Source organism: Cavia porcellus, unplaced genomic scaffold, assembly GCF_034190915.1.
Source record: "Cavia porcellus strain 051 isolate PalLab524CR breed Dunkin Hartley unplaced genomic scaffold, mCavPor4.1 scaffold_1, whole genome shotgun sequence".
Lineage (NCBI taxonomy): Eukaryota > Metazoa > Chordata > Mammalia > Rodentia > Caviidae > Cavia > Cavia porcellus.
The window spans coordinates 129326288-129351533 of record NW_026947484.1 but is presented as its reverse complement, the minus strand read 5'-3'; the positions used below and the strand labels follow the sequence as shown (position 1 = coordinate 129351533).

The following is a 25246-nucleotide window of genomic DNA, read 5'->3' as shown; positions in this document are numbered from 1 at the left end:
TAACTCCCTTTCTAGTCTGACAAACACAAAATGTAGGTCTAGCAGTCATGCTGCAGACCTCACTTATCTCTAATATCAGTAGTTAAAACATGGCCCAAAGCAGTGAAGTCAGGAGGCATCTACCATAATCACTAAGCACCCTTAAATTCCCACCTGCTGCTCAGCCATTTCTAGCTACAGAATTCTGTGCTACAGAATGTATTCATGTCTAGGCTTCAGCCCTGAGGGACTGGGTTAAAGCCTGCCTTGCTCTATGCAGCCTCCCTAGCAAGTCCACTTGCCCTGGTGAAAAGGACACTTTCTCGCCTACCCACTTCATCTTTGGAACTGCCTGGACATGGGCTCTGCAATGATAAGGTTTGAGGAGCACTGCTGGGGGACACCCATAGAGAGAGGCCGGCTAACTAGCCAGTCCTGACTTCCAGTTGGGGTTTCCCAGGCCTTGGTCCTTTGTTTCCACATCCAAGCCTCCACCCTCTGGGGAGACCGCATCACGCAGAAGCACATGGTGACACTGAAATGACTCCACACAGAACTGTTTATTCAGTAGTATGGGGAATGAAAAAAACAACAAAACTCTACCATATTTACAGTAAAGATCAAACTGTACAATCTGATGGTTAGTATGAAGTTAGCATCCAGCATCTTTGTACTTTTTTTAAATCAAGTCATCAGTAGTAAAAACCAGTTAAATTTTTAACCCTTTGCAGGAATTGCTGAGGGAAGCAGGGAGAGGGCAGGGGGAGAATCCATGGCAGAAGAGCCAGAGGCCAGCCTTCCAAGTGAATTGGAACATTTTTCCTGCCCGAGGCCTCTTTTTCTAGCCACCTGCTCCAGAAGGAAAGTCAGTGATAAGTCTGGAATACATGCTTAGAGGAAAGGGTGACTCAACGATCAGCAGTCGGCAAAACTGGGGAGGAAGTGGGACGAGGGTGAGGGCGTTAGGCCTCTAGCCGGGACCGCTGGTCACACACCTAACGTGTGCTGGCCACATCAGGGCCCCGGGACTGGACACAAAGCCATCCCAACACAAAAGGCAAATAAATAAAAATATATATTAACTCTCTCTTCATAGGGAGCTGGGGTAGAGTGGGGCACCACAAAGAGGCAGAGGACCCGGTCCTTTGAAGAAGAGAGCCAATTCCAAGAAGGGGTTAAAAATAGAACATGTCTCAGAGGCCACAGCAGGTCAGACAAAGTGGCATTTGTCTGATTTGGGGGAGTGGGTGAGTGGACACCAGAGCCCAGAACTGAAATCTGTGCTTGAGGCCCCATGGGGCAACTGAGCAGCTCTGTGCTTCCTTTTCCTCCCCGGCCCACCCACCCAACAGCAAAGAAGCGCAACACAACACACAACTGGCCTTCCCAGGAGTGGGTCAGCAGGAGACATGAAGCACTTTGGGGTCAGCAAACTGAGCAAACACCTGGTCTGGAGCACGTGGCCACAGTCCAGGGAAAAGAGAGGGACTGGGGCCACTGGCCCCTTAAAACATGTTCATGCAGCATTTGGGGGTCCAGGGGTGATGAGTCCTTCTGCCCCCTGGCCGGACAGGGCTTTTCAGTTCCTGGGAGAGGCAGCACAGGCGGGCAAGGCACGCCCTTTGCCCGATCCCTCGCCAACTGAGGCCTGCCCAGCGCAGCCTGCAGGGTCTGGCGCCCTGGGGTCTGTGTGGCTTTGTCCTTTCCATTTGGTGATGGCAAACAAGGGGCAGGCCCCCTAAGAGTCCCTCTCCTCCCAGAGGCACAGCAGATGGGAAACTGAGGAGAGGCTGAGAAGCATCCTGGGAGGTCCTATCCTCTTTGGGAAGGGAAAGGGGAGTCAGTTTCCAGCGTATAAAAAAAATTAATCCCTGAAGTCATGAAGAGTGGAGATCCTTTTTAAATTCCTTTTTTCCTCTTTTCTGAAAAACTTTGTCTTGGAGATGTTGGCCCCAGGGGTCCAAAGTGCAGTAAGGGGAATGGTGGGGGAGGGGGAGTTGGCACTAGATGGCCTTAGGTGCAAGGCCCAGGCTCCTCAGATGGACGTTTCGTCGCTGCTGCAGGCAGGCGGCAGGAGCAGGGCAGGATAAAGCACAAGACAGGAGTAGGGGCATGAGTGCAGCTGGGGAAGGGAAGGGAGCCTCGGGACGTAGGAACCACCGGCCCAGGGTTAATGCAGGAAGTTAAAGAAGAGAAATCTGGAGAGGCAGGAAAGGAGAGTGGCAGAAAAGGCAGACAGAGTTAGCTGGAGCAGAGGAGACAGCGAAAGCTTTCACCAGAAGGAAACAGAAAAGCAGCCCCAGCTTCCAGCCTCCCTCATCTTGCCCCATGCCAGGGCTGGGTTCTAACACATAAAAGCCCAGTGGGGTGGCCCACCCGCCAAGGTTTTGGGCACAGGAGGGAGCTGATCTTGCTCAGCCCATTTGTCCTCCGACTGCTGACCAAGTAGCTTGGCAGGCCCAGAGCAGTCCATCCCAGCCAGGACCTCTGCAGGCAGCACCCGGTCCCACCAAGCCAGCCCCACTCACTCGGAGCCTGATGAGTCCTCATCCACGGTGCCTGCCTTGATGCTCATGGCGATGGGCATGACCCCATTCAGCTGCTCCTGGAGGCTCTGCCGGGGTGGAGGGCGAGGAGGGGGCCCACCCCGGCTGCCTTCACTGGCTGAGGAGCCCCGAGATGACCCAGTGCCCTGCTCCAGGGGCACCCGCAGAAGGCTGCTCTTCTCGCTGATGGTGGGCAGACACTTCTTCTTGAGGATGCCTGGCGGCCGGAAGGGTGGGTAGCATGAGGTGCAGGCAGGAGGAGCAGGGCTGCCTCAGGGCAGCATGGGGATGTGGCAGCTGGGGTTCCTCACTTACCTTTGTGAGGTTGGGCAGAAGTGCCGGGAAGGGGACCCAAGGACCCTTCCCGAGATAGGGCATCTCCATTCTCCCTCGGCCGCTCCTCAGGGGCCCCACTGCCACCATTCTCCTTTGCTGTGGTCCCAAAGTCTCCTGGCCAGGGGATCTTCCCAGGCCCTGGACCTCCCTCTGGCAAGGAAAGGAAGTAGATAAGGCCCACAGACTGCAGACAGCTAATCGAGCCTCCACCCAAGTCCTGGGTTTCAGAAGAAGCCCAGGCCTCTCGGACTCCCACTGCCCCCCACAGGCCACAGTCTGGTGCTGGCCCACCCTTGGGGGTACTGTGCAGGGGCAGTCTCTCCGCTCCAGGCCCCAGCAGGCTGTCCCAGCCCTGCTCGCCAGGGAAGGCAGCCTCCTCCTCTTCCTCTTCCTCCTCCTCGCTGTCTGACGAGTGAGTAGAGGCATAGGAGCCACTCTGGTCATCTTCCAGGGACAGGTCACTGTCAGAGTCCGTGTCAGGATCTGGGAGGTCAGGGAGGGATCACAGCCAGCCCGCCTGCCTCAGCCCACCCTCAGCAAAAGCCAGACCCTGCCCTACTGGGTGGCCAGGGCCTTCCATCCTCACCGTGCTGCTGGTCTTGACCATCTAGGAATAGGCTGCCGGGGTCCCCCAGGCCCTGGGGCCCTTGGCCAGGGTTCAGTGTGGACTCCTCCCTAAGATGAAAAGATCATGCTGGAAAGGTCAGCTTGGCCCCTTGCTGCAATTCCCTTCCCTTCTCACCCTTGGAGTCCTAGCTCCTGCCGCATCCCCTGGGCTTCTTATTCAAGTTGCCTCCTGTATTGGCTATAGTATATGCTACTCAGTTCCCAGCACCTGAGTGGCCTAGATCCAGCATGTATGGTGCTCACCTCAGCAAGAATGGGATGTAGCTGGGCTGGCTCTTGCCTGAGCGGCTGGCACTGTGCAGAGAGCCAGCTGAGTCTCCATAGGGCTGGTACAGCCGCCCATCTGCAAAGGGGCTAGGGCAGTTGTAGGACTAGGCAGGAGACAGACAGGTCAGTAAGCAGAGAGGCAGGTGGGACCCACGAGCATCCCCAGGTGCAGGGTATCTGTTACTTGACTATCTGTCTTTACCCTTATCTCCTCCAAGTCAAAGTCCTACATCCCCCAACATCTCCCAGGCTGCATAAACCATTTCACCACCCTCTCCCCTTCTAAGAGGGGATATAGGGATGGAGAAGAGGAAAGATAGTGGGGCAAAAAGTACAGGTTACAGGCTTCTTGGGCCTGCTTCTCCCTCCCTCCTCCAAGACCCCCTCCACCTCTCTGACTCTGAGCCCCCTCACCGAGGTCAGGGTGGACTTGGTGGTCAGAGCAGGGTCAGGGCTAGGCTTGCGGCTGCAGGCAAACTTGAGTGCTTTCCGGACCTCCTTGCTAAGCACCACGTAGGAAAGGAAGATGAAGGGGCCCTGGCAGACAGAGGCAAGAAGAGTCTGTGTGTATTCGGGCAGCCCTTGGCCATGTTACCCTCCCTTCAACATGGGCTCGGCCAGGTACCTGGATACAATTGCAGGCGGCAAAGAGGTAGTGGAAGAGGAGGGTGTCACTGTTGACAGACAGCAGTGCCAACAGCCACGCGGCACTCAGCAGCAGGAGCACAGCAAAGGAGGGCTGCAGGCCTGAGCTGAGGAGCAGGACAGTCCGTGAGCCAGACTGTGAGGCGCTGCACACTGAGGCCCACCCTGTGCCCCGGTGCCCCATACTCACACAGGGCCTTTCTTCTCAAAACCCTGCCGCTGGGCAGCACAGGAGGCCCGGGCCGCCAAAATGTACAAGAAGACACTCATCTGGGCAGGGGAGACAGGCATAAGGGGCTGGTGGAGCAGACAGCTTCTGTCTCTCCCCGTGCAACCCAGCAGATCCAAAGGACACACTTAGATCACACAAATCCAAAGTCACAGCCTGTTCACCCCAGTCTGCTTTCTGGCACTTACTGAGACAGCAAAAGCCACTGGGCCAGCAAAGCTCCAGATGAGTGTATCGTAGATGGACAGCCAGCAAAAGTCAGGGTTACCATAGCCCTCAGGGTCCAAACCCACAGCGAGGCCTGGGGCAGGAAGAAGGATGCAGGGGAAGGTGGTCAGGGCAGCAGGAAGCTAGGCTGCAGCCAGGCAGGTACCCATGGCCTGAAGTGCAGAGTGTGGACAGGTTCTGCCCAGCATGTGTCCACACCTTTCTCCAGGAAGGGCACCCAGCCCCTGCAAGGTAGCTCCAGGGACTCAGTTAAATCAGAGAAATACTTATGGATCAGTTGTCCTGGAGCAGGGGCAAATGAGTCTCAGGACCCCGGATGGGGGCTGTGTGGCGGGGACAGGGAACTTCCAGAGCACAAAAGGGATGGAATACCTGTGATGAAGGCAGGCACACCCCAGCCTAGCATGTAGTAGAAGCGCATGGGGCCGGCATTGACGTCGCGCACCTCGGTGAGTGCCCGGTATAGGTGTAAGGCCTCCAGCAGAGCCCAGGAGAAGGTGCAGAGGTACAGGAAGTGCAGCAGGATGGCGATAACTGTGCAAGCAAACTGAGGGCCAGGTGACTGGGTCAGTGAGCGGGACACTGCCAGCACGGAGGAGCTGCTCAGATTGGACATCAGGGAGGGCCTGGGGTCTGCTTTAGGGGAAGCCTGAGCCAGAAGCAAAAGTCTCTGGGATGCTAGGGTATTGGATGGGAGATTGAGAAGAGGGCCAGGTTGTGTGGTGGGCTCTCTATTCATCAGCGTTGTACGGGCAGGGATGGAAGTGAGGACAGGGAAGGTATCTCCAGGGTGCCTGAGGGGCTGGAAGTTGGGGAGTTCTGGAGGAGGAAGGGGTCTTACAGGTAGGTCAGCTTGGTTGATTCCCAGGAGGAAGACCAGCTGGGCCAGGCCTAAGGCGGCTGTCAGGTTGCGCCGGATGCCGTGCTGGTTGGATCTCAGGGCACGAAGTAGAGTGAGGAAGAGAAAGGTGAGCAGCAGGGCAGCCAAGGTGACTCCAAGAGCCACATAGGTCAGTGTCTTCAGCGGCAGGATCTCCCCATTCTGCAGGGTGGGTGGCAGGGGGCCAGACATGAGAAAGGGCAGGGCCTGAGCTCCTGCCCACAGTCCCCAGGCTGCCCCGAGTGGGTCAGACCTCCCGCCGGGACACATCCATGAGCACTGCGAAGCTCGTCATGTGGTTGCACTGGCAACTGACGTGGCTCTCATTGCGGAAGACAACTTCACAGCCTCGTGCTGACCAGCCGCCTGTGCCGCTGACCCTGTGTGAGGATAGCAGGGTCAGGAAGACAAGGAGGATGGGCTCCCAGGGGCCAGGGGGGTGACAGCAGCACAGGCTCACAGGATCGAGTGGTTCCAGAAGACACAGATGGGCTTGGTCCGCTCCTCTGTCTCCAGCAGCCGGAACTGCACTGTGACTGGCTTGTCCAGGGCCCGAGGCAGCAGCTCCTCATCATCATGGACACTGATGCTCACCACAGGTGTGTTGATGACTGGGCGCTTTGGGACTCTGATGGGGGGCAGGGGGACGTAGTCACCACAGCAGCCGTGCGACTGAGAGGCACCCTCACCACTGCGGGAAGTGTGCCTGTGGCCCCTTACCACTCCCACCTCGTCCCCAGCCGCTCACCTCAGGCTGCGCTTATCTGGGTCGTAGTTGTGTGGCAGTAGCCCAGCCAGGGTGCGGTAGATGATGACACTGGCCACAGCCTCTCCCTGGCTCAACTCTGGATGTCGCCGCTGCCGTCGGGCCAACTCCTCAGATTCCTGGCCCTCGCTGGGGCCTGCGGGCCTGACCATAGTGGGTATCTCTGGAGGCAGAACACTGCTACCTTTAGCTGGGCTCTGGACTCTGCATGGGTTTCCCGGGGGCAACCCCTGAATTCCCTCAAGGCCCCTGCTGACCTCTGAAAACAGACTCAGGCAGAATGACCATTGTCTCAAGGTCTGGGGGCCGTTCCCCGCGCAGTGCCTCATAGCGGGGCAGCTTGGCCCCAGCAAAGTTTCCTTTGTCCAAGCGCACTACAGAGATAACTGGGAGGAGGATTGGTCACGAGTCAGACTCCAGGTGAGGCAGGCTGCCCCCCAGCATGGCTTCCCTTGCAGGAATGCTTCTCAAAAACCGCTGCCCACCACAGGCACCAGCCTCACCGATGTTGGGAGTGACAATGGTGAAAGGGCTTAGGTAAGTGTGCCGCATGTTCTGGGCCAGGGCGCTGGCGTAGGCCTCATAGTGCTGGAGCAACCAGGCGGTGCCACCTTCTGTCTGCTGGATCAGCTCCCAGTGCCGCTTGTTGGCCGCATCCAGGAGGGCACTGCCCACCCTCAGCAGATTCTAGGGGGTCATGTCACAGCGGCATGTGCTAACAGCCCACATCTGTCACGCCTATCTCTCGTGCCTGGGCCAGTCCTGCTCCCCACCCACCATACCCTTCCCTCAGCACACCCCACTGCCTCCCCGGGCAGCCCCTGTGGACCACACCATCCACTCCAATCTTTCCTCCTCACTCTATAAGAGTTCCTTGCCCTGTGCTTCACTGTCCGGCGTGCCCAGGTCTTGCCCCAGTGGGCGAGCCACTGCTCCTGGTCAGCATGAAGCACAACACAAGCAGTACTCTCTATGACACCTGGATATAATACGGCTCTGAATTACCTGTGCTGCCTACGGCTCAGGGACTTTCACCGTGGCCTCAGGCCAGGGGGAGGCTCCCAAAGGTGGGATGGAGATTAGCCCCTTTCTCCCATACAGATGCCCAGGAACAGACTCATGCTCCCTGACTCCCAACTAACCAGCCGCCCTGCCTACTGCAAGGCCCACCTCTGTGAAGTGCACATCCTGTGTGGCTGACAGCCCAAAGCCCCGCTGAGCACTCTCATGGGCCAGCAGTCGTGTAGCCAGCTGGTAGGCTACTTTGACGTCACTGCCAAAGTAGCCAGCTGTGTGCTGTGTGGCATTGCGCAAGAGCAATGCCAGCCGCTGGGAGCGGCCTGAGTCCAGGCCTGACTCATTCTGCTGTAGCCGTTCAGCCTGGATGGGAACAGACAGAGGAGCAGAGGGTCAGTACACAAGCATGGGACTTGGGACTCGGGACTAAGAGGGCCTCCGAAAGAGGGGCAGAGTATGTTCCAGTGGGGGCCTGGGACTGGAATTTCAGAATCTCTTTTCTCAAAGATGGGATAGTGAGAAAAAGAAGGAAAAGGCCATGCAGGGGTCCACTTACAAAGCCCTTCAGCTCTGAGAAAGTGATTGATGTGCAGTTGAACAGGTTTGGGGGCAGCCACCCCCTGTGCTCATCACAGTGGCGCACAGCTGTCCCTAGAGAAGAAGCCAACATGGTTGGCCTCAGGGAGACATAAAAGAAGTCCCGAGACCTGCCTGAGGTTCTGCTGGGAGCCAACACTTCGTGGGGCAGAGACAGGCAATAAGCAAACAACGCCCCATTCCCACTGCAGCCAGGTGAAAACAGGAATTCAGGTGTAGAGAACACTGGGGCCAAAAATGTCTGCAAAAATCTCCCAAACAAGGGCTACAGGAGCACAGGGCACACGACTCCGCTGAGCCCCAGAGAGCACTGCCTCTCTGCAGCCACTCCCTTCCTATGAATTCTGCTCACTGCCAATCCGAGGACTAAAGCCAGCCCTTGTCCTGGGTCGGGTCCCCTGGGATAGCACCTAACATCCCTTGTCCCCAGACCACCTGTCTTTCATGTATGTAACTAGGCCCTGGAGAGTGAGCTAAGGATGAGAACCTCACTTTTCAGCTGTTCTGTTCAGAATCTAAGATGCAGGCCCTCCAGGCCAAACCTGGGAGGTAGGTAACTGAGCCAAAGAAGATGGGACATGCAGCTTTCAGGAGCTGAAGCACATACAGCGGCTCAGGGACTTGTAGCTTCCTGCCCTCACCCCGCTGACAGCAAAGGCCAAGTCCTCAATATCACATTGTGAGCCTCTAGCACTTACCAAAGGAGCCTTTGGGGCAGGGGGCGGCAGCAGGCAGCCCAAAGCGAGTACGGGGCCACCAGATTCCAGCCTCAATGGCCCGTGGGCAGCTATCATAATTCACTGCAAGGAAGAACACATGCTTGCTCAGGAGCAGCTCTTCCTCTTGCAGCTCTGCCCAAATTCCCCACCCCTCCTTCTGCACCCCCAGGCCTTCCGCTGGCCCCCCTTGGCCTCCCTGGGAGGGCAAGCATCTGGTACACAGTGGAGAAGGCTACCCATTGCTAGAGAACCCCACCTTCACAGCCATTGGTGGTAACCTCAGCAAATGGGTTGTCACAGCGGTCACACTGGCGTCCGATGACACCAGGCTTGCAGGGACACTGACCATCCTCAGGGTCACAGACTCGGGACAAAGAGCCTGTGGGGTAGCAGTCACATAGGAAGCAGGTGGAGCTGCCAGAGGGCCGGTAATGGTTCTCCTGGGAGGGAAGGCGGAAGGGAAGGAGGGAAGGGAGGGTGTCACTTGGTCAAGCTCTCCTTCCTGGATGCTCATGGATCCTTTCAGATAGTATTTGGAGAGAGGCTTCCTGACCTCAAGTCCCTTGGGAGTGGTCCTCGGAAATATTTAACAACTGGCAATGGTGTGGAGTTGAACCCACCAGTGAGATGCTAAGCAGTCAGAACAGGCTGCAAACCACCAAAACAGCTGGCCCAGGACTCACTGGTTAAATATTAGTCCTGGATCACCCTGGTCCCCAGGCACATGAGGACAAATATCCATTTGTCCTGCCCATGAGAGCAAAGGCACGTGGGCCTCAGTTCTCTGCAGGAAGGCCCATCTTCACTGCCTCCCCTCTAGGGTCCAAAAGACTGACATGGCCACAGTGGAGGTTTGGGTGGTGCTGTCACCTTGCAGTGGCACTCGCCGCTTGTCTTGTTGCAGTCTGGGTCAAAGCCTTTGCTGACGTCACAGTTGCATGGGCCACACGTGGGGTGTCCCCACCAGCCACGAGGGCAAGGCTGGTCAATCCTGCAGAGGGACCAGGCAAGCATGAGCTCCCTCTGCTGCTTCTGCCTGGCATGGCCACATGTGGCCCCTTCTAAGCATAGCTGCAGCTTGGCCAGGTTCTTGGGAACTTTAAGGGGTACATCAGAGATAGGCAGTAGCTATAGGGATCTGTTGCTGCATAGTCTGGCCTGCTTACCTGGTCTCACAGTATGGCCCAAGGTAATTTGGGGGACACTCGCAGATGTAGCCATAGGGAGCACTGGGCTTGCGGGTACACACAGACTGGTGCTCACATGGGTTCAGGTCACACACATTAGTGCAGTTGTCACCATAGTAACCTGATATAAGACAGACCAGAAAGGCTCAGTCTCCACCCTCCCCAGCACTGTCTTCCATCCAACTCACCTTCGTCCTCTTTCGTCCACTCTAAGCATCATACCAGCTGGTCATGGCTTTGAAGCACATGAGAAAAAGGCCCAGAGACATGACATAACTGGTCCCAGGTCCCATGGTAGAACCACGGTAAGATCCCAGGCATGTGCCAATCTGCCCCATTTCCTGGGATCTCTATCATACCTGGATCACAGCTGCAGGAATAGCTGTCCCAGTCATTGCTGCAATAGCTGTTGGCAGGACATGGGTTTGAGTCACAGGGGTCAGGCAGGCTACAGCCTGTCTCCACATTGATGTTCTCCCCTCGGCTGGGATCCAGACTGCTAACACCCTCAGGTGTCTCGCTTACCCGCACACCCTGAGGGCAAAGAGGGCAGTGTTGACCTCAGCAGAGCTGGACTCCAGGTGGCAGTGGGAATGGGAGAGTAGGGGAAGAGGCTCACCTGCAAACAGCCCCGGAAGCCTTGGGCCACGCCGCCTGCTGGCCCCGGCACTCCCCCGACTGTTATGTTGCTCAGGTGCAGCCCATGTAGCCGGGGGCCCAGGTTACCCTCTGCCCTCTGCTTCCCATAGTCAAAGGACAAGATGGCATTGCCAGGGCCCCCACTGGCTCCCAGTGCCAGCTGTGCATGATGCCAGTCACCATCATTGGCCCGGCCTGGCTCCAGACGGAGAGTTGAGGCTTGCAGTCCTGTGCCCTCCACACTAAGCACTACATGGCCCTCCCGGAGCTGGCACAGAAAGAAAGGAAGCAAGATCAGGAGATTGCCTTAACTGGGTCTTCTTCCAGCCCATGGTCCCACTTCCTGGCCCACTACACCCCTCCTCACAAACGGCTGAGGAAAGTGTTTGTTTCTCTCAGGCCCAGTAGGTGGCAGCATTGACTGTCAAACTGATCCAGCTACCTCCACGTTTCCTCAAGACCACCCAGCCATCTCTGTCTAGCCCCCTGGAGGCCACTGCAGCCTAGCCAGGTCAGGGCCTGCCCCCAACTCCCACGCAAGTGCCCTGTATCACCTGTAGAGTAATGGTGCTGCGCCCTCTGGTGACAGCCTGCAGCAGGACGCCACTGGCCTGGCGTGTGCGGAACATGAGGCTGAGGTGCCAGGGCTGAGAAATGGGCAGGGAGAGGCCATGCCAGGCCACCAGGCTGCTGCCCAGGAAGCGCTGGGGATTGGCCATTTCTGGAAAGGCAGATGAAGGCAGACTCAAAAGCGGGGCAGTGGAGTGCCCAGAGGGGTATGGTGCTTAGCAGTGGTGGCCCCTGGGTGGCAGGGCTCTGTCTTCTCACCCACGCCCCTCATGGGCCCCACCCTCTACATTTACCTGCCCCAGGCCCGCCCTGCACTGCGCCTGGGCCTGCCTCTGACTGAGTCCTTTGTCTCAGGTGCTACCCTCTGCAGGCTCTGCCCAGACTCGCCTTTCCACCCACGGTCACACATGCTCACTATGCCCTGCCCACTGCCTGTCCCAACCCTGCCAGTGTCCCCAGACCTCAGACAGCACCAAGGCCCCAGCCTCCTACCCTGGGCACAGCTCTTGCCGCCGAAGCCCAGGGGGCACTCGCAGCTGAACGAGTCCCACTGGTTCACGCAAGTGCCCCCATTGTGGCAAGTGTTGCTGTCACACACATTCTTCTTGGTGGGGCAACCTGGAGTGGAGATAAGGGAAACTGGTGGTGGCTGGAGAGGCCTTGGAGATTCACACAGGCTGGCGTCACCACTCCAGACACAGCTCCTCCCAACCCGTGCCCCCATACCAGGCATAGTGCCATTGTTGGCAATGAAGTCGGCCATATCCACGCGCCTACTGTCCACTTGCAGGTTCCTCATGCAGCCTACAAAGTGCCGCATTCGAATAGGGAAGTTCTCAGGCAGGTCAGGCACCCCGCCCAGCAGCAGGGGCCCTGTCAGATCCAGAGATCTAGGGGAGCACAAGGATGGCCACATGAGGACGAGTTGGAGCTTCTGGCTCTTCTCTCTCCACATGTCCTGCTGCCAGGACAGAGAGAGGCAGGGCACGTGCAGGTGGCCTGGAGCCCAACAGAGCAACACCAGGGAAAGGGAGGTACCCCAACCGGGAGCCATCTCCACTCACTCCACCCCACACAACCCACAGGCCTTGTGCTAATTCCCTGGGCACTACCTTTGGGCCAAGCAAGGTGAGAGGGTCTCCATCTGGCTTGGATCCCCCATAAAACCTCTGAGCCCACCTTCTTGACCTGCCCTCCCTGATTGGCCTTGTGCTTCATCTTGCCCCCTCCCGTTCTCACTTCTTGCTGCCACCCTGGGTGCCCTGGGCAGCACAGGAGTAGTTGCCCAGCACAGCTCCAAAGCGTAGAGCTACCCCTGTGTCACAGCCATCCACGGTCACCACTGCCACCTTCTGCTCAGATGGGCCTTGTGGGAGTCCTGTCTGGCCCAACAGTGGCTGTGGACAGAGAAGGGCAGAGAAAGGAAGCAGTGGGCAAGGAGCCACGAGGCACAGGCACACTAGCCCACACTGTCACCCTTTGTGCACATACCTAGCACTGCCCGGTGGGATGTGACACCCCAGTAAGGGTTCCCCTTCCTCCCAGTCAGCCAGAAGTGCCATGACCAACCCTCCCACTGCAGGCAGTGCTACCCAGGTCCAAGTGAGCTTGGAGGCCAAGGACAGAACCCCAGCTCCCTTGCCTCCTCCATACCCACCTTATTGTAGTACTTCAGCTGTACCGTGTGCCACTGGCCATCACTAACACCTCCAGGCACAAATGGGGACACAGTGGTGGTCGACTCCCCTAGACAAAGGACCAGGTGAATTGGGACACCAGCAGACAGCTGGGGAAGGCAGGGGTGGGGAGCACACAGGGTTGACTGCAAGAGTGTGTGGCTTGGGGACAGAGGCAGGTATAAGTGACAAGCGGTCTTTGGGAGACAGGCAGAAACATGGGGCAAAAGAATCACCTGCAGAGAAGGTGAGCTGGACCTGCTCCTGAATCACCTCAAGGGCTACAAAGTCATGCTTCTCATTGAAGCGCCCATTGTACAACAGTAGCCCGTTGCGCTCTTTCGTGGCAAACCTGCATAGGCATTTGGGAGGAGATAGAAAAGGGTACCCACGTGGACGTCAGCACCCCAGTCACCTAACCAGTACCCACCCTGTCCAAGACCCTCCAGAGGACTGACACCTTGGCCAAGACAACATCAGGCCATTAGGAAGATGAGCCCCAGGCAGAACCCCAGCATCCTAGCTCCCCATCCTGCCTGAAGTGACAGGCAGATGCTGGCAGGTGAGGAAGTTCTGCTGGCACAGTGCACAGACAACTCCAGAACCAGCCCAGCTCTGCCAACAATGCTCTGAGCACTTCCGCTGGCTGGTCTCTCACCTTGTTCTTGGAACAGGGGGTGCCCCAGATTCCCATGGTGCCCCACAGCCCCAGGGCCCAGCCACTCACGAGAGGGCCAGGGTGAAGTGGAAGCGCTGGCGCAGGCCACGGAAGGTGATGAAGGAGCGGGCAGGGAAGCTGCGTGTGGTCACCTGGCAATAGGGCTTCTCGAAGTCCCCAGATGGGCAGTCGCACTTGAAACCACCCACCAGCAGGTTGACACAGGTGCCGCCATTCTTGCACACACCTGGGGTGCAACGGCCTGATCGGGCACTCACCTCACAGTGCTCACCTGGGCAAGAGCAAAGGCAGGGTGAAGAGGGGCAGGGCACCTGGAGCTCCCCCAGCAGTACCTCCCATGACTCCTGTAACCCCCACCACAGTATCTCAAACTCTCCTGGACACCCTACTTCTTTTCTCGAGTATTCATCTTCTCAGATCTGTGACATGCCAACCCTTCCCTGGTGCCCCGGTTGACTCACTATGCCATTGTCACCACAGATCCACACACAGCTCCCCTGCGAAGGCCTTGAAGCCCCAGCCCTCTACCTTTGCCTGGGCTCCCAGGGCCCAGATCCTAGCAATCCTTAGGCTAGCTGCAAGATTCTCTGAGCAGAGGCAAATGTACAAGGCAGGGGAGGACCTGCAGGACGGCATGAGAACTGTGCCAGCTCCCATCCTCTGCTCCTCCCTCCCTCACACTGGTGCTATTGTCCCTGCCAGGCATGGAGATCAGTTTCCTTCCCAGGGGATGGGACCAGACTTCCACTTGGATTTGTCTGAGTTATAGGGTAGGGGGAGGTGCAGGAGGGACTCTGGAGACTTCCCCAGGGATGGAGCAGACAACTACCAGCCGAAGCCCTGGGGTCCAGACCAAGGAACCCTGTGTACTTGGACAACACAGAGAGTGGATACCTCAGTCCTGGGACAGATCCAGACTCAATGGAAGAGCTGAAAATTCCAACATCAGATGGAAAAATCCACCCCTTTCCCTCCCTCCCCATTCCCAGATTCTAGAGATAGGTTCTCAGCTCCTGTGCCTAGTGACTGGCTCTTGTTTCCATGGAAACTGTTGTTCGCCTACTGGAAGCCCCCTCTCCCCATCCTCTTGGACAAAGACTCCCCTCCCCCCCCCCCACCCCCAGCAGCAGCAAAGAGTCAAGTCTGGCAAGTTGTGGGCAGGAAGATGCAGCAGGAAAGGCAGCGGGGCCTGCCTATGGCTGCCGGCAGCCAGTGGGCCTGGCTCTGGAGGATAGGGAGAAGACCAAGGGAGGAAGGGGAACAGGCTACAGCCTATGCTAAGGAGCAGGAGCCTGCAGGGAGGAGCCAGTGGCACATTGCAAGAAGCCATAAGCACCCCTGTGAGAGGCAGGAATGGAAAGTGTAATGACCACAGGTCATGGCCAACAGGGAGGTAGCAAAGGAGCCATTCTGCCCAGAGGTACACAGGTGGTGTCCTTGTCCATACTCCTGGCTCCCAACCCATCCAGGGTCCCCAGTTCCTCTGGCCCTTTCCGTCAATGCCTGGGCAGAAAAGTGCTTGGCACAGCAACGGAGGAGACCCAGTTCTAGATGTAGCCTCACTTTTACCTAAGCTGTAAGATGAGACTTGGAACAAGTCATCCCATGACTAAATCAAAGCCAACACTTGACTCTGGCCAGCTCTTTTTACGTGAAATTAATTAAATTAATCTTCACAACCCAACTTTTGATTTAAGTGGGTTCTTTGTTTCTATTTTAAATTACTGGGGGCTGGCGATTTAGCTCAGCGGCATAAGTGCCTGCTTTGCAAGCGCATGGTCATGAGTTTGATCCCTGGTACCGATTTAAAAAAAAAAAAAAAAAAAAAAAAAAAAACTAAATTACTGAAGTCCAGGGAGGTTGAGCAGTTTGCCCAGCCACACAGCTACTATCTGCAAAGTTGGAATACAAACCCAAGCAGAACTGGCCTCAACTACACGATTAGAATCGGGTGAGAGAGCCCATTCCGTCTTCCCTGATAGGGTGACCCAGGAGTAACTGCACCTCACCCTGGAAGGGAATGAGCCAGCCCCAACATGTGCCCGCTCTGGGCTTGGCTCACCCGTGTAGCCGTCTCGGCAGAGGCAGGTGTAGCCGCCCTCCCGGCTGCGGCAGCGCCCGTGGGGCCCGCAGGGCCGCGAATAGCAAAGGTCCACCTCGGTCTCACAGTAGTCGCCGGTGAAGCCGGGTGGGCAGCGGCAGCGCAAGCCCCCGACCGGGTGGATGGGCCGGAAGAGCACGGAGGAGGAGGCGATGAAGGGCGCCGAGGAGTCAAAGCGCAGCACCGACACGCAGCGCATGTAGTTCTCGCAGGGCTCGCGCAGGCAGATGTTGTCGTCGAAGGGCAGCACACGCTGCGCCGAGATGGCTGTCAGCAGGCTGCGGTTGAGGTACAGGCGTTCCTGCAGGTCCTCCGAGGGCAGGAAGGGCGGCCCGCCCCCCGGCCCCGGCGGCTGGCCCACCGACAGGCTCACGTTGAGGATGTGGCCGCCGGGGGCGTCGGTGTCCCGCTGCACGTTGAAGACCACCACATGGTCCGGGGGCGTGGCCAGCGTGGCCGCCACCGCCTGGATGAAGAGCCCCAACAGTGGCGACAGGAAGCGCTCGGGTGACATGTCCTCCAGGCGCAGCGTGATGCTGTGCGTGAGCATCTCGTCCGTGATGATGGTGACACGCAGTGCGCACTGGGCCGTCACGCTGTGCACGCCGTCTGTGGGGAGGTAACACGGTCAGCACAGGCTGAGGTTGTTGCCTGGCCCTGGGCATGGACAGCAGGAGCCGGAAGACATCCTGCACCGCAGGCAGACAGGAAACGCTCCCTTTTCTAACTGCCGTAAGGTGTGCCCAAAGGGCAAGGCCCTCCTTGAGGAGTCAACCCTCAGGCAAAGATTGTCAGAAGTTCTCTTTGGATTATTTCCCAACATACCCTCTTATGAAGGACGGCACTTTTGTTTTTCGTTTACATGTAGTCTAGGCTGGCCTCAAACTTACCCTCCTCCTGCCTCAGCCTTCTAAGTGCTGGGATGACACCCAGCTACATGTACCATTTATGCGTCTTTCCCTGCTTGAGCCATGGGTCTGGCCCTGCGCTTCCTTGCACAGAAACCGTTTTGTCCTTTGCTTGCTTCTCTACAGGGCCAGAGTATGCAGTACTCACAAAAATCACACCCACACACTTACAGCTTCCCAACTTCCGCCTCTCAAGGCTCACAACCCTGACCCTGCCTGTGCTCCTCAGACCTCCTCTACAGCAGGTAGGGAGTGGGAGTGAACTGGGTCAGTGGGGCACCACGTTCCCCTCCCACTGAGCTCCATGGCTGCTTGGGCGCAGGCCCACTATCCCCATGGCAACACCCCATACAAAGCATTCTTCCCGCCCAACTCTCCGGGGCGGGTAATCTAGGGGACCACACCCCAAGGAAATCCAGCTGAGCCCCCTTAACCATGCTGGAAACAGGTGAGCAGGGGATGGGAGACCTAGTAGCTTCTGAGTAGAGACCCCAGACTCCCTCTTGGCTGATCTCTCCCTTGGCTCTGATGCTTCTAGCTACTTATCACCCACTTGGCTCACAGCACTGCACCTGAATGCCAACCCACCAAGCCCCTGAGTGGTATTCATTCATGAGCAGCTGAGTCCTAACATACTTGCAGGTGTCCCACTCCACCCACACACCTGAGTCTCAGAAATACCATGTACACCTGAATGTCCATGCAGGTGGGGACGGGTTGATGTACCTCAAAAATGAAAGCTGTGGGGAAAGGCTTGCAGGGATCCTCATATTTCAATTTAGTACAATGTCCTTACCCCCTCCCATAGTAGGTGTTCAGTAAATACTAAGATGCTGATGAGGATCTAATCAGTCCCCCTAGTGAAAAAACAGTCTTGAAAATACAGCAGAAGAGGCCCAGTTGGATACAGTAAAGCACACCCAAGCAGGAATGGTGCAGGACTAGGGGAGGGATACGGGAAGAGACTGTCTATGTTGCACTACTTGAGGCAGCGACTACATGGCCGCTGGGCTGAGCAGGGCCAGGCACAGGGCAGACTTCCATCTCAGCTGTGCCAACTACTGCTCACTGCCCGCCAGCCCATGGCCCTCCCAGGGAGCCTGCTTTCGCCACTCACTACTCTTGTGTAGGAGCTTCTGCCCAAGATCTTCCTTCCCACCAGGTACTGAGCTCTTCAAGCCTTCTAGGCTGTTTAAGCTGCCCTGCCGCAGATATATAATGGGGCTCTGCTTGCCTGACTTTTCCAGGTCCAGAGCCGATGCACCTGCCCAGTGCTTCCTGGGCGGGACTTGCCCTCCTAGGAGAAAGCACTCTAGGACTTGACACTCAGTGATCCCAACTCCTGTGTGGACAGGACAGCAAGTGAAGCCTTGCCACCCCTCCACCCTGGAAAACACACTCCTCCTTGTGTCTTCCTCCACAGTCCCAGGCCCCGCCCCACCCCAAACTTGTCTCCGTTGCTTCCCATCTGGTCCACCATCTGTGGCCACCTGCCTCCTCTCCTATTGTCCCCACCTCAGCCGTCAACTCACTGCTCTCTCTTTCCCCTTTGTCCTTCTCCCCTGCCCTGACCAAGTTACCCCTCAGGTGTAAAGGCTGTGTGGGAACAGGGGTAGGCAGTGTATCACTTGAGCTGTCCTGGACAGAAAAGAAAGAGGTGGGAGACCCTGACCGAGGAACCACCACCTGGGCGCAGGCCTCAGCCAACTGCCCCTGGGAAGGCGCCAGATAAGACTCCCAGCCTCTCTTCTGGCAGATGTGCCAGTAGAGGCTGGCGGCCTACAGGTGCTCTGCTGGGCTAGAGCTGCCCAGGCCATGGGCAGGAGCTCCTGCATGTCCTAGCAGGGAAAGATAGCAGCTGCAGGGAGAATTCAGGCTCTAGGAGCTAGGGCAGCTGCAGTTACAGAGAAGGAGAAGACAGAGGCATAAACAAGGAAACCAAGCAGGAAAAGACAAAGGCCCAGGGAGGACCCAGCAGTGGAGGGAGTGGGAGAGAAGGAAAGAGACATGCAGGCAGAGAGCAGTACAGAAAGACCACATGCACAGGATGGGAAAGAAAGAGACAAAGAAGCAAAGGAGGAAAACAAAGGGGCAGGACTCAGTTCCTTGGCCCAGCCTCCTGAACTTTGGGGTTGCCGTGGTGACTGCCTTCAGAGGTCAGGGCTGAGGGAAGAGAGGGCCAGAGCTGAAGGGCCAGCCACAGCTGGCCAGAGGAACTGCAGTCTGGGCTCTGCCCTGGCAGGAGACCCATGGCTGAGTGGGGCTGTCCTCTGTCCCACCCCCAGCGGGTGGCCACACTCAAACAGGGTAGGCTGGGGACACACGGGAGAGATCTTGCCTTTCACCCCTTTTCCTGCCTGCAGTGCCCAGCACAGATGTGATGCCCCACTGCCTCTGCCTGGAGCAGAAACTGAAGCATCAGACGGCACAGATCTTGTCATGGCTCCAAAAGCTCATACTCCCTGGCCCCTGTGGCCTCCTGAGGATGGGGCAGGGAGACATCTATTCAGTGAGGAGCACAGGGGTAGGGGCTAAATCGATGTCCTGATTCTCACCTGCCCTTCACAGATGACGAGTGGGAGGCCTGCCAGGTGCATCTTTTACTCCCTTCCAGGGTGCATCTTTTACTCCCTTCCGTGATGTACCTGAAGGCTGCCCGGAGCGAGGCTACCTGACCTGGACCCATCTTAGCTGGGGTTACAGCTGACAGTGGGTTCCCTAGGAGAGTCCCAGTTGTTCCTAGGGTTGAGGAAGGCAATCTGGATCTGGTACCCTGCTTGCCTGTCACCCCTAGAGCTGACACTGCTCTCTTCTCCCACCCCACTGTCAGAACTCAGCAGGAATTCCCAGCCTAGGCCCTGGCCAGGTTCCCATGCCCTTTGGACTCTACTCTTCCTAAGGATCAGAGTCCTTGGGGTCTCTGCTCTCCAAGTCTAGCAGTCTCCTGCTCATCCTGGCCCTCACACCCCTTCCCTGAGCTTGGGCTTGTCACAGACAGCAGGGAAGTCTAGCACTCTAAGAAAAGCCAGGGGGAGGCAAGGGATCCCAGGAGATCTCAGCCTCCCCCTAGCTTCACTTGTAACCCTTCCCACCAGCCAGGCCCCCAATCAGGGACTCTGACAGTGGGGTCTGTTTGGACAGAGACAATGAGCTCTGGCCTCACTTCCTGGGGGAGCTCTGAAGGGATAGCCAGGCCAGTCTCTTTTTGCCTGGAGGGAAAAGAATGCGCTAGACAAAGTCCACGTCAGCCGATTCTGTAGCTCGGCCGAGAGTCAGAAGGGGCCAGCAGAGGATCGCAGGGTCCTGACCCCTCAGAGGCAGCCCTGGGCCCCTGCAGCCCTCTGCTGGGCCAGAGGGTACGTGAGATCACAGGGATATCCCTTTGCGGGTAGAAGGGGTACCTCAGCTCTCCTCTCTGGGCCATGGTTCCCCCTGCCCCTCCCCCGAGCCCTCCTGGCCTCCTAGTCTTCCACGGGCCTTTTTTCACAATTCTTGGCAGCTATAGCCAGGGCAGCCTCACAACACTTCCCCCACCATGTCACAGGCTGATAGGCAGGGGGCAGCCAACCAAAACAGCCCAGCCCAGCCAGGGGCGGCAGGCGGGGCCTGCACCAGCTGCCAGCATTCCTGGGCCTTCTTCCCAAGCTGGTTCTGGGCCCCCTCACCCTCTGGGCCAGCCACTGAGCCGACAGGTGGGTCAACAGCTCCTCCTGGATGGCTTTTTACCTCCAGTGGCTGCTAAGCCTCCCCTCGAGAACCCCCATCTCCCAAGACCACCTGGTCCCTTCCTTACCTGACACTAGCACACTCATGATGGCTTCCAGAGGCCGGTTGTTATCCAGTGCTCGGCTCAGCCTGAGCTCTCCTGTGGACCCATTGAGTAGGACCAGGCTGAGTTCATTTCCCCGCTCAAAGCTGTAAGTCAGGCTGTCTGAGATGTCAGGGTCATGGGCAGGCACACGGCCAATGGCACCCCCTGGGAAGCTGCTTGAGCGATTGGTGACATAGTTGTTGAAGAGGATCTCAAAGTTGCCCAGCACTGGTGGGTTGTCATTGCGGTCAAGGAGGCGGACATGGACAGTAGCCCTGCTCACCAGGGGAGCTGACGTAGCCTGGATGACCAGAATGTACTCAGGTCGGTCCTCATAATCTAAGTCCACCAAGGCAGTCAACTCCCCAGAGAAGATATCCAGCTGAAAGACCTCAGGTATATTGCCCTCCACAATCTGGTACATGATCTGAGCATTGGTGCCTTCATCGGGGTCAGTGGCTGTGACCCGGGCCACAGCTAGCCCAATGGGGCTGTTTTCTTCCACAAACACATCAAACTCATCCTGCTCAAAGACAGGTGGATTGTCATTCACATCCAGTACAGTGACCGTCACTTCCATGGATGTGCGGGCGGGGGGCATCCCCTTGTCTACTGCATATGCTCGCAAGCTGTACTGGGCCACATTCTCACGATCCAGCCTCCGTAGCGTCCGTACAATGCCTGATGTAGACTCTACAATAAAGTCACCATCTCCATCATCACCTCCTTGGAAGGTATAGAAGACTCGGCCATTAAGGCCAGAGTCACGATCAGTGGCTGAGATCTGCAAGACACTAGTGAAAGGAGGCACATCCTCATAGACGCTACCCTGGTAGGAATCCCGCAGAAACTGAGGGGCATTGTCATTCACATCATTCACTAGGATTTCCAGGTAGGTGGTGTCAGACTTCTGGGGAATGCCATTGTCACGGGCAGTGATGGCCAGGGTGTAAGACACCTGGTCTTCATAGTCTAACTCAGCCTGGGTAGTGACCGCCCCGGTGTCTGCATCGATGCGGAATTGGGGGATACTGTCTTCCATAAAGTAGGTAATTCGAGCATTCTCACCTGTATCCTCATCTGTAGCACTGATCAGCACTACTGTAGTGCCTGCTGGCCGGTCCTCATTAACGTTCACCGTATAGTGGGAGCTCTGAAAGACGGGACGGTGGGTGTTGGCATCGGTGACGTTCACCACAATCTGTGCCGTGTCCTGCCTTGTGCCATCAGAGGCAGTGACAGCCAGTACATACTGCCGCTCAAGTTTGTAGTCCAGCGGCAAGGCGAGGGATACCAGTCCACCACCACTTTGGCTAGTGATGGAGAAACGGTTTCGGGTGTTTCCACTAGTGATCTGGTAAGTGATGACACTGTGGGCATCACGGTCCACAGCCGACACTGTCACCACACTGGTGCCCACAGCTGCATCCTCATTGAGCCGCACTGTGTACTCTGGTTGGGTAAAGGTTGGATTGTTATCGTTAACATCTAAAATGGTCACACTGACACTGGCTGAGGCAGTGAGTGGGGGGGTACCATGATCTCGGGCTTCTACCCCAAAGCTGTAGAAATCAACCTCCTCTCGGTCCAGCTCAGCAGCCACGGAGATCCAGCCTGTGCCATTGTTGATGGTGAAAGGGAAATCATGCCCAACACCAGCAAGACGATATTCCAGGCGGGCATTGTCACCGGCATCAGCATCGATAGCCTGGACGTGGAGAACCAGGTAGCCTAAGGGGACACTCTCCAGTACAGTGGCCTGGAAGGGGGTGCTGACGAAGATGGGGGCATTATCATTGATATCCAGGACTTGCACTGTTACCAAGCCAGAGACGTTGGAGAGTGGGGGCCGGCCACCATCCTGTGCCCGGACCCGCAACGTATATTCTTTGGTTGTCTCATAGTCAAGAGGGCTTACCACATCCAGAGCCCCAGTCTGAGCATCCAGATAAAACTGTCCACGAGCATTGCCACTCATGATGCTATAGTGTACTAAGGCATTGCTGCCCTTGTCCCGATCCGAGGCTGTGATTCGAAGTATGGGAGCCCCTGGGGCCACGTCCTCCCGCACCTGGACGATATAACGCTTTTCACTAAACTGAGGAGCATTGTCATTGTCATCCTCAACAGACAGGAAAACAGCAGCTGTCGCACCTCGTGGACCTGGGTCCCGACCCTGGTCACTTGCTTCCACTATTAACTTGTAGGATTCTACTTCTTCCCGATCCACAGGGCCACGGGTCCGGATCACCCCAGAGCGAGGGTCAATCTCAAAGACTTCCGAGGGGCCACCCCCAGACCCCTCCAGCAGGCGGTACAGAATGTTAGCATTGGGAGGGGCATCACCATCCGTGGCTCTGACAGTGAGTACCTCATAGCCAACCTCCAGGTTCTCTCTGAGGCTTTCTTTGTATTCCTGCTGCTCAAAAACAGGATCATGATCATTGGTGTCAGTGACTAAGATGGTGAGTGTGGCCAGGGCACTCCGTCGGGGCATGCCATGATCCTGTGCAGTAACCCTGAACACATGGGTACTCTTGGTCTCACGATCCAGCTCCTCAGCTGTGGTGACAACACCAGTGACTGGGTCCAAGAAGAAGAAATGGTTGGAGCGGCTATCAAACAGGGCGTCCATGGTATACTCAAGCCGGCCAGCCTCACCCTCATCTGGATCAATGGCCCGCAGGGATGCAACAGAGGTACCTGCTGGCTGGTTTTCGGGCACTGTGGCCTGATAGCTGGGGGGCTGGAACTGAGGGGCTGTATTCACGTTTCTTTTCCGACGCCCACCCATGGACTCCTCTGGTAATCCTTCCCCTACCCTGAGCCCTGGGGTCTGTGCCAACTTGCAGGACTGGCATCTCAACCGTGGAGCTTTTAAACAAAGGTGCTCCTGAGACAAGGTCAATTTTCCCTGTGGAGAAAGGTGGCCTCCAATGCCCAGTAGGCGACAGCTCCAGGGGCAGCCTTCAGGGGCAGGTGGAAGGGGGATATGGGCCCCGGATTCAGGACACCAGACCCTCAGACCATCGTGATGGGGTACCAGGTGGCCAGTCAGCTCTGTGCCAGCATCCTTGCAGCGACTAGTGTAGAGCCAGAGGTTCGAGGCTGAGGCTGGGCAGAGCCAGCCCACAGGGGCACAGCCCCCCGAGGAGCCGCGTCCCCCGGATCCCAAGGAACGACAAGGCCCCACTTGGTTTCCCAGCAGTGGCGGCAGCAGCAGCAGTAGCAACAACAACGGCGGTGGCGGCGGCGGCAGCAGCGGCGTTGGGAGGGGGCCGCTGGCAGCCCGGCTCCGCATCTCTCCCTGCTCCCGGCCCGCCGCGTCAACAGCCGCGGCGGCTCCTCCTCCGGCTCCTGCCGGCCCCGCCGCGCCTCATGCCCAGGCCGGGGCACCAGTCCCCGGGGGCCACCTGTGCGCCCCGTGGGGCCCCCGCGCTGCGCCCTCCGCTGCGCCCGCGCTCCCAACGCAGCTGGCGCTGGGCCCCCTCCCGGGCCCCCGCGACCACCGCAGGCTCGCGCCGCGCCTCCACCTGCGCCCCGGGCGCGCCACCTGCGCCAGGGCCGCGCGGCTTCCCCGGCCGGTCCCCGAGCCCGAGCCCCGGGCTATCCTCCCCGCCCGCGCGGGATCGCCCACCTACGCCAGCCGAGCTATGTGCCCCGACCCTGGCCCGGCCCCACCGACGGCAACCAACGGCCCCGAGCCGTCCTGCTCACGGCTCGCGTCCTCGCCGCGGCTGCCGCCTGTCGCCGCGGCCCGGGCCCAGCCCCGTGTTCCCTCGCCTCCCCGGCGGGCGGGCGGGCGAGCTCTGCAGCGCGGCGGCGGCGGCGGCTCATTACCATAAACCTGCTCGCGCCGCCGCTGTCTTAAAGCGGCAACGCCACAGCGCCGCCGAGGTGGGGCCCACTCAGCGCCCTTGTCAGCACAGAAGCTTTAAGATTCCTGCCAGTTAGGAATATTGATCCCTATCTTCTAGGCCTGCCCTTGGACAGGGCTGGATCCCTACTATAAGCAAGACGAATTAACAGGAAGCCAGGGAAGTTCCAAGTTTTTCAGAACATTCTGAAGGGCTCGAAAGACCACCTCCTCAGTCACACCTCTCCTGACAGCCTTCATTGCTCCACCTGACACAGCCTCCCTCGAATCCCGGTGAGACCCTCCAGGGAGAGATCCTGAGGTCCCACACCACCCATCAAGTTTGTACTCTGACCGTGATGCATTCTGGGGTCCAGTTGCTGGGCAAGATGATGCTGGGCAAGATTACTCTGGCCTCTGTGCGTGTATGGGGGTTGGTGCTAGGAATTAAACTAAGGGTCTTTGTGAATCTTTGGCCCTTTTTGATTTTTTTATTTTGAGACATAGTCTGGTTAAATTATCAAATTATCCAGGTGAGTTTGTATTCCTCCTGTCTCAGCTTCCCAGAAAGCGGTTTGTATATGCCACCATGCCCACTTCCCAGCCTCAGTTTGACCTCACTTGCGCTTTTCAGTGGGAGGGGATCTGAGAGGCCTAAAACTGTACACATACTAATAATACTGGATTAAGAGGTCCAAGTGGAGCTGGGAGTGGTGGCACACATCTGTGAGGCTGAAGCAAGAGGATTGAAAGTTTGAGGTCAGCCTGGCAATTTAGTGGTTTAGTGAGACCCTTGTCTCAAGATATAGCTCAGTTTGAAGCCTAGGTTAAACCCCCCAGTATGGGGGAAACAAACAAACAAAAACAAACCAAGTTTAGGGGGATGGGCAACTTTCCCTGGGTCCTGGACAGGTAACTTGCACTGCCTGTGAGGCCTCCAGTCTGGAAGGATGACCTCTTACCACCGCCTCCTCCCTCCCAAT

At 57.5% G+C, this 25246-nt stretch overlaps 1 protein-coding gene across 3 annotated transcripts; it reads right to left on the bottom strand.

Moving 5' to 3' along the window:
- Positions 1–520: 520 nt before the first annotated feature.
- Positions 521–23854, bottom strand: Celsr2 (cadherin EGF LAG seven-pass G-type receptor 2). 3 transcript variants are annotated; one of them, XM_003479202.4, is made up of 34 exons: positions 20390–23854; positions 15650–16297; positions 13636–13858; positions 13145–13260; positions 12890–12978; positions 12472–12629; positions 11959–12122; positions 11725–11850; positions 11217–11383; positions 10643–10930; positions 10383–10557; positions 10003–10144; positions 9707–9827; positions 9093–9276; positions 8816–8917; positions 8077–8171; positions 7674–7883; positions 7007–7190; positions 6761–6889; positions 6486–6666; positions 6198–6365; positions 5991–6117; positions 5699–5899; positions 5230–5404; positions 4818–4930; positions 4591–4670; positions 4381–4507; positions 4170–4292; positions 3732–3859; positions 3448–3536; positions 3153–3344; positions 2841–3011; positions 2508–2742; positions 521–2177 (listed from the first exon to the last, which is right to left on the bottom strand). In XM_003479202.4, the coding sequence occupies exons 1-34, from the start codon at positions 23706–23708 to the stop codon at positions 2150–2152; spliced, it is 8778 nt and encodes a 2925-aa protein (XP_003479250.1). In that variant the 5' UTR covers positions 23709–23854; the 3' UTR covers positions 521–2149. The 3 variants fall into 3 exon arrangements, with proteins under 3 accessions (XP_003479250.1, XP_012998219.1, XP_063111572.1); XM_013142765.2 differs by having other exon boundaries at positions 521–2036; XM_063255502.1 differs by lacking the exon at positions 3153–3344.
- Positions 23855–25246: the final 1392 nt, after the last annotated feature.

What these genes read in the sequence shown, in the direction of transcription:
- Celsr2 (XM_003479202.4), bottom strand. Translation starts at nt 23,708, where the DNA reads ATGCGGAGCCGGGCTGCCAGCGGCCCCCTCCCAACGCCGCTGCTGCCG. An exon ending in TCTCAGAGCTGAAGGGCTTT is followed by an intron (nt 7,884 to 8,076) that starts GTAAGTGGACCC and finishes GTTCCCATCCAG; the next exon opens with GCTGAACGGCTACAGCAGAA. An exon ending in CCAGATAAGCGCAGCCTGAG is followed by an intron (nt 6,366 to 6,485) that starts GTGAGCGGCTGG and finishes GCCCCCCATCAG; the next exon opens with AGTCCCAAAGCGCCCAGTCA.